At 40.2% G+C, this 13,394-nt stretch overlaps 1 protein-coding gene across 1 annotated transcript in view; it reads right to left on the bottom strand.

The window, feature by feature from the left end:
• The window catches only part of pappa2 (pappalysin 2), an 83,483-nt gene that overhangs the window by 24,490 nt on the left and 45,599 nt on the right, over positions 1 to 13,394 (bottom strand). The window contains exons 16-23 of the mRNA XM_008278849.1: positions 10,533 to 10,668; positions 10,256 to 10,430; positions 9,564 to 9,629; positions 9,380 to 9,476; positions 7,219 to 7,396; positions 3,477 to 3,690; positions 1,415 to 1,583; positions 566 to 698 (exon numbers count right to left, since the gene is read on the bottom strand). Coding sequence (XP_008277071.1) covers positions 566 to 698; positions 1,415 to 1,583; positions 3,477 to 3,690; positions 7,219 to 7,396; positions 9,380 to 9,476; positions 9,564 to 9,629; positions 10,256 to 10,430; positions 10,533 to 10,668 — 1,168 coding nt within the window. The remainder of the gene's footprint in view (positions 1 to 565; positions 699 to 1,414; positions 1,584 to 3,476; positions 3,691 to 7,218; positions 7,397 to 9,379; positions 9,477 to 9,563; positions 9,630 to 10,255; positions 10,431 to 10,532; positions 10,669 to 13,394) is intronic.

The raw sequence follows: 13,394 nt of genomic DNA, 5'->3' as shown, positions 1-13,394 counted from the left end.
AGCAATAAATCCATCTAGATTTTAAAGATTCAGTTGTGACATGTGACAAATGATGCTGCAATGCAATGTCTTCAGCATTTTGCTTCTTTTAGTCGATTACAACAGTCACCGATTAGGACGCACATCCACCACCAAGGTCAATGTCTTATTTTGCAATTTTAAAGAAAACGGTCTGCAACTGCACCAAAATTAAACATGTTCTGCCTTTGCTTATGCTCCAACTCTCCACTAAGTTTCATGAAATTCTGCCTGATAGTTTTTGCATATTCTTGCAGACAGAAGCCCTGCCTCCTTGGTGTAGGTAGTCAAAGTTTGCCAGTAAAAAAAAAAAGTAGGTTTAAATATGAGAATAAAGGAAAAAGAATAAGTCTTGATAAAAAAAAAAAGATGCTCTACTGCCGTGATTGTTTGGTCTGTTTAGTCAAATCACGTGTAACCCAATAAGCCAAAAACCACCAGGCAACTGTCTGCGGCTTACGTTTTGCTTGACAGAAGAATTACGATATAATGAGGACTATTTATTTGATGGTTTACACTTGCATCCCCAGAGGGAGGCTACACTCACCTACATCCATCCCCTGGTCACAGCTGTACTCCACAGAGTTTAGGTCTGGAGGAGTAGAGCAAGATCCCTGCAGCTTGGAGCACATGGTGAACTGTGCTGTCCATTCACCGTCCTTAGTGCAGCGAATTTCACTCTGGAAGCAAGCACAGATAATAAAATTCCCGACGTGACGTCTAAACTTTTTCTGCACTATGTTCCCACAGCTTAAAAGAAAGAAAAGTGTACGTTCTACTTTGTTGAAAAATTGCAAGTACACGGATGAACTTGAAGCTCTCGACACCAAAACAAGTCAATCATGAAACGAATACATTTCTAACTTAATGGATACAAATGGCATATCAAAAACACTTGAAATGCTTCTGTCTCGTAATTTTTAACACACACATGCTAAATGTGGCTTCAATAAAAACGATGGCGCCCAGACATTCAGAGCAATGTTCTCCAGGGACTTTGTAAGAATGATTATACTGTAGAACTGGTTTGACCGTGATGTTGTCCACATTTTTATACATTTACAGTGACAGGCGTTGTTGAAGCGTCCTCTCGCTTCATTTACCCTGCATGAATACTTCTGGATTATACCAAAAGTGAGCCCTTGAAATGCTATTGTTACTGACCACTATTGTGCAAACCTTAATGCCCGATGTCAAACAATATTTGATTAGTTTCTTTTTTAACGGCACCATCCGTGACCAAGAATAACAAAATCCAATATCGGACTTCAGTGAATCTCCCTCACCAACTGATTTAAACTTGACTTGATGGTCACATAGCTGTGCTGATACTGTTACTGTATGACTAAAACATCGTTGGCCTGGGAAAGTAATGGAGTGTCTGTTGAAATCTCACATTTTCTGTTGTGTCTGGGCACTGCAGGGTGCACAGGGTGTTGTAGTACAAGCCGTTGGTGCAGGTGTACATCCCCTGGAATACGTCCGGTAGTGCTGGGCAGGAGATCGGCTCACAGCCAGTTTCCTCCCACTGCCCTCCCTCCAGGCACTCCAACCTGAAATACTTCCTAAAGACAACAAGAGTAAATGCAAATATTTTTAAGTCACATGAGGTTTTTCAAAAGTTTAAATTACATTTGATGAGTTTTTTTTGTAAATTTGTACTAGAGAGTGTCCAAACTAAATGTCCATTCATCCATTATACCTTGTGTATGATGACAATAAAAGCATTCTATTCTATAAAAAAAGCATTCTATTATCTATTCACCGCTTAATCCTCACTAGGGTCGTGGGAGGCTGGAGTCTATCCCCGGGGACACTTGGACAGGTCACCAGTCTATCACAGGGCTACACTTAGAGACAGACAACCAAGCACACTCACATTCACACCTACGGACAATTTAGAATCACTAATTAACCTCAACATGTTTTTGGACTGTGGGAGGAAGCTGGAGAACCCGGAGAGAACCCACGCTGTATGGGAAGAACATGCAAACTCCATGCAGAAATATCCCGGTGTCCTCACTGAGATCCAAACCAGCGAACTTCTTACAGCGAGGCAACGGTGCTAACCACCGAGCCACCTTGCAGCCCCACAAACTACACAATTAGTATTGAGTTGTGTCTTTTGTTCAATACATAAAACTAAAATGGGCATTTATTCATTAAAAAAAATGTTGTGATGCGTTACAACAAACTCTAGACACACACTCCATACCCCTGCTCACCGTCCCTGTTGTTAACTTCACTTTACTTTTACAGTTTCAATAACAAAAAACACACTGAGCGCAGAGGACTGCCCATTCTACCGTAAAAAAGATCTCCTGTGTGGTGCACGTAGTGTGTAAATGCAACAGTATGTGTTATAATATATATTTATGTGGGTACATGTGTCAAAGGTAAGAGTAAAAGAGCCTGTTTAAAGCTCTTTAATAGCAGCTGCTGTTCACTTTCACATGTTGGACTAATAAAGCATCAGGGGTTATTAAAATGTTTACACATATGTTTGAGAAAGTGTAACTCATAAAGACACCCAGCTGCAAATGGATCTTTAAATTTCCATCCAATAGGGTGAAAAACTATTTGTTTAAAGTAATGTAAATCTATAAAATGTCGATTTTAACTGGCTTTATGTGATGGTAAAGGTCAGCTTGTTAGGTATTTGTTAAACTGTACCACAATTCAATTCAAGGCAGGAAAATTAAGCGTTACGATAAACAGTCTGGTTTACATGAACTCAACAACTTGACTGCTAACAATACAGACTGAAATGTGTGAAGCGAGAGAGCTGACTATATAAACTCACCCCAGAGGCTGTGTCTCCTATTAGGAAACCTCCATCTCATTACAAACATGGGAACTGTGTTCAGTAATGAGCATTTGCTCAGTGAATACAACTGGCAAGTAATGACGAGGCCAAGTTAGCGGCGGTACATATTTTATTGGACCCTACTGTGAGTTTGTTCCGAAACTGAATATAGTTATGCAGATGATGGGCCGAAAAATACCTCTTAAAACTGTATCCATCGATATTTAAAATGTTGCCCTTTGGGGATTCATGTGATCCGTTGTTATACTGCCGCATAAAATACCTAAATCAAAGATCCTAATTTTATTAAGCAGTGCGTAATGGGAATCTTGTAAAATAAAGGAAAAGAAGGAATTTCCTCCATTACGCAGGGAGGCATGCGTAATTAAACACTGCATTTACTTTGGTCTGCTGTCTCTGCAGACTGGGATTTAAAGGCATTGCACAACCTACTTGTACGAAAAAAAATAACATTAAATGCCTAAAATAACTGATTTTCTCATTGATAACTTAAGGTGTCAATCAGAACACATAACATATTGCAAAGAAATGAGAGATACAGCATTGGTACCATTATGGATAAGTTAAGGTGCCCCTTAATCAACAGCAGTATTGTCTGTCTACTACACGCCAACACTCCAACCATACTCACTTCGGCGTCTTCTTTTTGAGGCTCCCTAATACATAGAAGCCTGGGTTGCATTTGTACCGACACACAGAGCCGACGTCGTGCCCTGAAGCCAGACAGTCCGCTGTCAGCAGCTTGGCATCGGATATGTTTGGAACCTCTGGACACTCGATCTTGCAGTAGGCCTCTGGGAAAGACCACAGCCCGTCCTCCAAACACACCAGCCTGTCACTGTCACCTGAGGAGGACAGAGGAGAGAGAGGGAGGAGGATTTTAGTTCAAGAGCGTTTCAAGAGAATTTTTGAAGTACAGTTGAAGTGAAGGAGAACAAAAGAGCTCTAAGACGATTGTGCAGCGCGGATAAAAGTACTTTCCAGGGGTTGTCTTGGGCTCAGAATAGGCCTTGGAGGGCAACTACAGACAACAGTAAGCATGATCGGTCCACTAACTGTGAAGGCAATGAGTCTTTGTGACTTTATGTGACAGATATCCATGCATTTAGTTGTTATTTATGTCCATTTGGTAAACACAATATTGTATTATGCTTCAGCGAATGAAATCCTCATTTAATAAATCAATAATGTTTTTAAATGTTCAATTCTTATAGTTTTGGAGCTTTTCGGAATGCAAAAAAACTGTTTTCTCTCTAAAGCTATGTATCATTCATGTATTCATATTGTTTATTTTATCAAAACGGTTGCTCCACAGATTGTTGATCACGAGAAATCAGAATTGTAAACACACGTGGTAACTGCAGGATGTTCAGGTGAGTTTTTGTTGTTTTATTTATAACACCTGAACTGTTTATCTATGAAACGCCAACAGCACAAGGAGTCATAACCTCAGTAAAGTCAGTTCAAAATGAAATATCTAACTTAACTTTACAACTATTATCTATCTTTAGCCTCTAAGCCGCTAGTCATAACACCATACCTTGGCACAGGACAATGCAGGTATATAGTATGATCTGTACTTTACATTAAACACACAAAAAAGTTCATAGAAGAAGCACAAGTAGGTCAAACTCGTGGATTTATTTCTATCCCACCGAATGTTCTGGTTTTGTTTCATGGCTCTGTCTTGTAAAGTTATGCAGGAGAATCCGGCTTCAGCGTTGCCCAAAGCTAATATTTTCATGCCTGTATGGCCCCACATGAAGCATGACTGTTGTTCTATATGGAGAATCATAAGACCCTAAACCTTTCACAATTTTTATTGGGCCTATAAAATGCAACGAATCTTTAACATGGCATCACAGATTTGTTTTTTTATAAGCTATTTAAACGTTGTGCTGGTGTTGTGATTATCGAAATCCATCACAGCTGTACGGATGTGTAAAGAACGTGTGTTTTTGTGAACTGCAGAATGTGCTTTTTTTTTACTGCTGAGTGACGCATGATGGCCTTCAAACATATTTCACTGAACCAAAAGCCACAAATAGAATTATTTCTGCGCAATCTGTATTTGGATCAGGAATACATGCTGACTCTACTACGACATTTCGCTGTGGCTTTCCGACCGCGAACGCAAGTGTGTGGATATCACGCTCGGCCCGTTCAATCATGCGAGAAGCTCCTTATTGTACTGCGGAACTTGAATTACTAAAGAGGGGTCATGTTTTTTTTTCAGTTTTGTGTGTGGCTATGAATTGTCGTGTGAGTGTTTCTGTGTATGAGTGGTGGTGGTGGTACTCTTAATTACGGGTGCCACGGGCAGTATTTGTTCTTCATGGTTATGATACTGTTTAAAAACACTGTGGACATCTGAGTAGCTGTCTGTGTATGTAAAAGGGACAAGAAAATGTCATGTAGATGTTTTGATTAGAGGTCATCCTGATTTCAATAACAGAGAAGGAAGCGTTGTGGAGTTAAGATGTGGTAACGTGATTTTAATTCAACATTGTGGATTAGCTGTATTTGTCACTAACTATAACAGGAGTCCTGCTGTAGTTGTTTAAAATCATTGTGTAATGTTAATTTTCATTTTATAGGCTGCTGCTGATAGAAGCATCTTGCTTTAGTTTGTAGACTCTGCTTTAACTTGAGAAGGCATCCATACAAAAGTGTATTTTATCCACAAAGTCAATGAAACATGAAGCTTGTTTCATCTTGCCATTGCAATTGAGAACAGATTACCTTGGCACACCAAATTTGAAGCTTCCAGAGATGTTTTCTGGTCCCATTGTTGGATTAAAAATGAAGAAGTCCAAAAGTAAAGCCAGAATCATTTGTGAGCTTCTATAGATTCTTGAAAACTTCCCTCTAAATACAAAACTCTCATTCAGTGACAGTGAACACTTACAAGAATTTCCCATTTTTCATCAAATAATGTATTTAAAAAATGGCTGAGCCAGTTTAATTGTAGGGCTGCAAGGTGGATCAGCGGTTAGCACTGTTGCTCGCAGCAAGAAGGTCGCCGATTCTTATCCAAGTGAGGACACCCGGGATCTTAATTTGTGGAGTTTGCATGTTCTCCCCGTACAGCGTGGGTTCTCTCCGGGTTCTCTGGCTTCCTCCCACACAGCTCCATAGGTGTGAATGTGAGTGTGCTTGGTTGTCTGTAAGTGTAGCCCTGTGATAGACTGGTGACCTGTCCAGGGTGTCCCCTGCCTTCATTCTAAGTCAGCTGGGATAGACTCCAGCCCCCCGTGACCCTAATGAGGATTAAGCGGTGTATAGATAATGGATGGATGGATGGATGGAGTTTAATTGTAACTAATACTTTTCTTCTCATTGGAAACAGTAATCAATAACATGTCTGAGACGGTGACTCCTTATTTGATTTCCCGTAACTGTTTAAAGTCAAGGTTTAATGTGAAGGAATTAAGCTGCAAATCCTGATGGTTTGCATTTAGCGTCGTTTGTGTTTTACAGCCAAATCGTTAGTGTCATAATTTTGAAGCAAGAAGGCACATTTAGGGAGAAATTTTAAAGACCCCATCTGGTGAAAATCAAGTTTTTAAACCTTGTTAACGTGTCCATATGGTGTTTTTTTTTGTATGCCAGAAGACGTGTGTGAAGTAAGCAGTCAACGTCATGACTGAACATTTTTGCCTTGAAACTGCAGTATAGCGATGACAGACTCATAAACGCGGATTCTGATGTCCTGCAATGTGGAGTGGAGCTTGTTGCATCATTATTTATTGTCTGAATAGGTTTCCAGCTGGGTTGCAAGGTGGCTTGTTGTTTAGCACAATTGCCTCGCAGCTAGAAGATCCCTCGGTGAGATCTTTCTGCGTGGAGTCTCCATGTTCTCCCCGTGCAGTGTGGGTTCTCTCCGGGTTCTCCGGCTTCCTCCCACACAGTCCAAAAACATGTTGAGGTTAATTGGTGATTCTAAATTGTCCCTAGGTGTGAATGTGAGTGTGCTTGGTTGTCTGTCTCTAAGCGTAGCTCTGTGATAGATTGGTGACCTGTCCAGGGTGTCCATGGATGGATGGTTTCCAGCTCGAACATGTTTGGCTGCATCAATGCAGTATTACAACATTGTGTAGTATACAGTCGTGTTACTGTGTTTTCACGAAGATGTAGGTGAGCTGGTGAGCTGTAACTGCAGTGTAAAGTGACGTCCGAGCAATTTTAGGGCATGAACGGCTATTTTAATAAAAGAAAGATAAAAGAAAAATATGTGAGTATGATACACTGAGAAAAGTTTTAAGGAGTCTTTGGTTGGCCTGATGGTGCCATGACGACTGATCCATTATGGTTTAACGAAGACTACAGTTAAGACAAAATTTCACTAGAATAGAACAGAATCCATGAGTTACCTTGTAATATTGCTGGAGATCCACAGGTGAAGGAACATTGTTTGCCAAAAGTGGTTCCCCAGGGGCAACTGAATATGGCGTAGTAGACATGAGACTGATCAGGAAGGCCACAGTCTACAGGCTGACAGCTAACTACACGATCCCACGAACCATGAAAACACTCCAGCTCGGTCTGTCTCTGGAAGGAGAACGGACGGGAGGGAAAAAGAGAAGAGTTAGAGGTGTGTTTTTACTTTGTTTTTGCTGTATGAAAAGGACAGGGTGAAGCATGAAGTGCAGCAGATACTGACAGTGGACAGCGGAATAGAGGATGTGTAACTCAGATTCGAAATTAAATACTTTGTTTGTTAAAAATTAAAGAAACCACCTCATAGAATGAAACTGAAAACTTGTTTTTTGAAACTTGTCATGTGAGAAATCCTATTTGAAAATAGGATTTCAAAAACTCTGAACAGTAGACTGCCTTTATGGTCTGAGAAGCGCAGACAGACACTCAGATACATCTTACCAATGATCATTGAAAGTAGCAGTCATCTTTTCTTCATCGTTAACTACTCTAAAAGTAACCGTAAACTACAACCAATTCTTCAACTGAATTGAAATATTGCATTTGCATTTCCTTGGGAATCAATCTAAGAATGTACTGGGGAGCCTATGCTGATTTCTTGTGTCAGCTCGTGTAAAAAACACTTTGGCGGATTTTGTTCTATTACACATCTGGGTTTATACCATCGCAAACATCATTTCTTCTGTCTTTGAATAATGAAGACACTTTCTTCGACTGTGACGTGCAGAGTCTTAAGTGAAATCGAGTGCAACAGATATAAAAGCTGTTTGGTTTTTCCTCATCATTCACATGAGATGTAATTTGGTTACCCGAGTTTCTTGGAGGAAAAATAGGATGCAACCACAAATGTTGAGAGACAAAAAAGAAAAAAAAAAGAGAGGAAATGTCACAAAGAGGCCGGGGTCTCACTGTTCAGGGCATTAGCGCCCGTGTGGTATGCAGCCTAACCGCTCGGCACTCGGGTCGCCCCATGGAACAAATTATTGTAGTACTACAACACTGCAAAGCCCCACATCTGTCAGTGTCTTTCTCATGAAACTGCTGTCCTTCCTACAGCTCTGTTAACACAATGACTGTGAATGAATGTAGGCAAAATAGACTCCAGTTGTTCCATCTCAAATCATCAGGCCTTCTGCTAGACCAGCTTTGATTTGCCTGAAAATTTTTAATCACAAATGATGGATATTTAAAATGTTATCTGTGAAATTTTAGATTGATAAATTGAGTGATTTCCAAGATTTTTATTTTTTTTCTAAATGCCAGTCGACCCACTTTAAGCACCATTTTTTCACATTAAAATTGAGACTATGTCTAATAACAATATCTCAGGAATGATTAAAGATAAAAGACATTGTTACTGTTATTTCTCATCATGTCATTGATTTAGAAAACTCAGAACCATTTGGAATCTCTGGTCTACTTGAATCAGGTTATCTATCAGTGTTTTTTGTGGTACAGCTTGTCATACCTGCTCAATCAGGTATGAAAGTTAAGCAAAAATAACTTTTGTTTTTCCTTTTTGTGAACAAGTATTTCACATTAAAAAGTATTCAATGTGTTCTGTAGTGTGACGTGTCACTACATGTGGTTCAGAAAAATCCCCAGCTGATGACTGCATTTTTTTGTTATTCTGTGCTCAAAGACGGGGTTTTTCATGAAGGCTTACATTTTTTCCATATATTTCAACTCATCCATGTTAAGTGACCATTTGATTTATACTGCAGAATTATGAGTTTGTGACAAGATGAGAAATAACTGTAAAAATATCAGGCTTTTATATTTAATAGTTTCTGAGGTATGGTAGGTAACGTGCAAAAAAAAGGAAAAAAACATGCTGAAAGTGGGTTGAAAGGGATTTTTTAAAGATGAAATAATCTTGGAAAGTATTCAACATATCAAGCTAAAAATTTCACTAAATGCTTAACAAATATCAATATTTTATTTATGCTATAAAATGTCACGAAAATCACTAAACAGAAATTGCTGACCCACTATGTGTCACTAGTATCCACATAGATTAACGGATAAGTAAACATTTAAAGGACATTTGGTGCTATTTCAATCGTGCAACACATAATCCAACATCCAGTTTACCTGGTGGGGTTGGGTCCCTTTGCCGTTCAGCACAGTGATACTGAAACCACGGTGACACTGAACGGAGCAGCGAGAGGCCTCCCCTCCTCCTGTACACCTACAGAGACACACTGATATATAGATAGTTCTTTTGTTTGTTGTTTCAGCTCGCTCATCTGTCAGTGCTTCATTCCAAAATGCTTACCTGACCGAGGCGTGCTCTAACTGAAGAGGACTGCAGCTGTCCATCTGACACGGCTGCCGCAAACAGCTATTGCAGGGGAGGAAGGAGGGAAAGAGAGATAAACAGAGGGGATGAGAGCGAGGGAGGGACCAGGAGGAAACTAGGAGGCCTGAAATGATGACTATTGCAGCTCTAGCTAATTGAAATCAGATCAGATTAATGGAGCAGGAGGTTGTCATTTTGGAGATGAGGGTTAGAAGTTAAAAGGAGTGTGCCACTGTGTAGTTTTTTCTAAAATGACTCTAATAACAGTCTAGTTTTGCTGTAGGTAAGGCATGACAAATAAGAAGAAAGGCATGAATTGCATTGACTGTGATCATTTTTAACTCTTCATCATGACCCAAGAACAATATAGGAGCACAATGCTAAATAAGTGGAGCACTTCCTAAAAGATTTAACATGCATTCTTGAAGTCAATATTCTCAAAGGGTTAGTTATATGTTTTTACAACCAATGTGTCAAACTCCCACTTGACATTTTTCTTTTATTGGTTTCATTATCTTTAATTTGAGATTCACGTGTTTTGTTTTGGGTTTTTTTTTGCATAAACCAGAGCAATAACTTAGTGCGTTCCCCTTTTCCAAGCAGTGTAAGAAACAGTTGCGTGTGTGCTAAGTAGGTAGTTGTGGGAGAGCCCACCCTCTGATGCGCACCCGGTCAGGGCGAAGGTGCTGAAGTGGCAGGAGGTCCTCAGAGCCACCCCTGCCACTGCCACAGCGGGGGAGGAGAAGAGGAGGACGACGGAGGACGTGAGGAAGAAGGGCTGAGAGAGGTCGTGGGTCACGTTCACCACCAACGGGTTCCGATGGCACGAGACGTCATGTGTGCCTGAGTAGACGGAAGGGTTTCAGATCGTCAGCTGTTTGATTTGCTTTTGCTGTCTGTTGCTTTCAAACTTTACAAACACAAATCAGGACAAATGAAACGTACCCAGCGAGTGGTTCTTGCCAGTAGTATCGGAGAGGAAGATGGTGACTGTTCTTCGACACTGCTCCCCAGACCACGACCCGTCTGAAGCCAAGTACACCATCACAGAGGCTGCCACTCCCGAATGGGCAAATCCCACCTGTTTCAAAGGTGATAATGGTAAGTTTCCAAAAAAGGAATGAGACGGATCTGAAACTATGAATAGACACTAAAAGTACACTAAACTAAGAGGTGACAGCCAATGGAAGCACTAATGACAAGCTCAATGGGTTTATCCCTGAGAGGCCAACGGTTGCAAAATTACATACCTCACTTTTAACGATCCTAAAAAAAAACTAAAATGGTTTTGTTAAAGGTCACGTTTCCATAGTGAGTCTATTGGTTAGCCATGCACTGCTATAGGGTTCAGATGTGTAAAACAGGTCGGACCATTGGGCTACACAACCTGCAACTTTGCTGGACTGGATATGTCAAGATTCAGGCAAGCAAAAAACCCTCAATATTGTTATTTGTGATTTTAAGAACGTCTACAATAAGTAGATAATCATCCATCCATCCATGATCTAGTCACCACTTAATCCTCACTAGGGTCGCAGGGGGCTGGAGTCTATCCCAGCTGACTCAGGGTGAAGGCAGGGGACACCCTGGACAGGTCACCAGTCTATCACAGGGCCACACTTAGAGACAGACAACCAAGCACACTCACATTCACACCTACAGACAATTTAGAATCACCAATTAACCTCAACATGTTTTTGGACCTTGTGGGAGGAAGCCCGAAGAGTGTAAATAATCAGTTACTGTGTAATGCATTCATCAAATTAGATTCTGATCTCGTTGTATCTGTGTTGCAGTTCTACATATCTGTGTTAGTTTAGGAGCCAAAATAGCACATGCACCTTCCTCACTGCATGGGGACATTAGATTTCTCACATGCTCACATATGAACAAATCAGAAATCTCATGTCTAATTTGTAAAGTCCCAAATCTGTTTTCTCTGTTACAGTTTTCAGTTTAGACCAGAATTAATTAAATGAATAGTTATCTCTGGTTTCTGCTCTTTTTGTAGAAGTTTTCTAAGCCACAGCTGTCTGTAGGACTATCGTTGTAAATGGCCGAACCCTGCCAGCAACGACCCCTGACAGGTGAAAAAGGTTCTATATGTGAGGTTTACACATGAGGCATAAGAAGCACTGCATTCTATTTTGGTGAAACGATAACTGTTTAGAGCATTCTGAGCATAAAAACAGAGAGTAGAAAATTATGCCACAGAAATAATATAAAATGTTCCATGTTCAAAGCAAAGTTCAATGTAGCTGCTGTAAATCTAATCTATGTTCTTCTTGTTGGAAGTTTTCACAGCCACCTGTCAAGCCAACAGACTGAGGGTGTTTCATGTTTAAAATATACATTTTGGAAGAGCATCACTTTAAGGAAAGTATTAAAAAGTCTTGTAGAAATAAGAAAATGCTTCCAAATGAAGATGCAGAGCTGCTAAATGAGAGAGGCTTTTCACAGAGCTTGTAGACATGGATGTGATGATGAGGAACGCTCTTCAGATGGAGCGAGACTAGACATTTAAGAAGAGGGAGGCCTTTCAGAGACCGAAAGAACACTTCAAGGAAAAAAAGAGATGTTTCAGGGAGAGCTGGCATATATGGGTGTTATAATGAAGGCTTTCAGACGGTGAAAGAGTCTCGGGAGAAGGCTGCCTTCCAGAGAGGCTGCAGAGATGTGGCTGATAAAGAGGGCATCCATAAAAGAAACAGGGGATGGAAAGATGAGTCATTCAACAAAGAAGTGGAAATGATGAGACGGAGAGAAAGAAACGACTACGTGTGAGCAAGGGGAGGAAAGAGGCGAGCTCGTGACGGCAAAGAACCCTATAATCCAGAGAATGAGAGGCAAGGTTGTGAAACTATCCGTCAAATCAACAGCTAGCCTACGCTTAGTCTGGACCTGCAGAGTTGATTGTGGGAACTGTGGCTGTGGAAAGATTAAATAATAGGAGAAAAAAAAGGAAAACAAAATATGAGAACCAGACACAGGTCTGGAGTGGAAAAGCAAGGTCCAAATAGAGTTTTGTACACAAACCAGGACATCTACGTGAAGCGCTGTTGGCTAGAAAGCGATGCAGCTACAAAGATAAGCAGGACGAATCATTTTAACTTCAGATGAATCACTTTCTCCGTCAGTCTCTTTGAACACAACGATGTCTAGCAATGTAATTACAAATAAACAATTAGTTAATGATACATAATGCTGGTGAATCATTCTTGAATTATTAACAAACACAGTTGGTAATTACTGTTTCTTTTCTGTTGCTCTGCATTTTATGGAACCATAATAAACTATAATTAGAAATTATGAATCCATGATGACTAAGATCTCTTTCTGATATTGGAAAATTCTTATTATTCCTTCAGATGCCAGTATTTTAATAACTTATGAACCTTTTAAGTATCTAATTATGAATGATGAGTTAATTATATAACACTTGGTCTTCCACTGTTAATACACTTGTAATGGTGACTACTGAGTGGGTAAAAAATGAAATCATCAAATGCAAATAAACAGTAAGTAAGACGTTAGTCATGATTTGCTAATCATCTACACATCATTAGAACTCATAATTCACAGCTGACCTGGAAAATAAGCAATTACAGTCGCCAGTGCATTGTATGAATCATGTAATTGTTAGAAAGTTAGAAATATGTGCGTGTGAGGAGCTATGAGCCAGCGGTCTGCTTTAGAAGCCCTTCAACCCCATTTAAAGAAGTATTGGAAAGTGCTGGAAGCTGTTAGAGTCAGAGTAGCCACCCACAGTCATTCAGTAGAGGGGAAAACAGACACAATATGAGCACG

This window comes from Stegastes partitus, unplaced genomic scaffold, assembly GCF_000690725.1.
Source record: "Stegastes partitus isolate 25-593 unplaced genomic scaffold, Stegastes_partitus-1.0.2 Scaffold134, whole genome shotgun sequence".
Classification (NCBI taxonomy): Eukaryota; Metazoa; Chordata; class Actinopteri; family Pomacentridae; genus Stegastes; species Stegastes partitus.
This window is presented reverse-complemented; position numbering and strand designations above follow the sequence as displayed.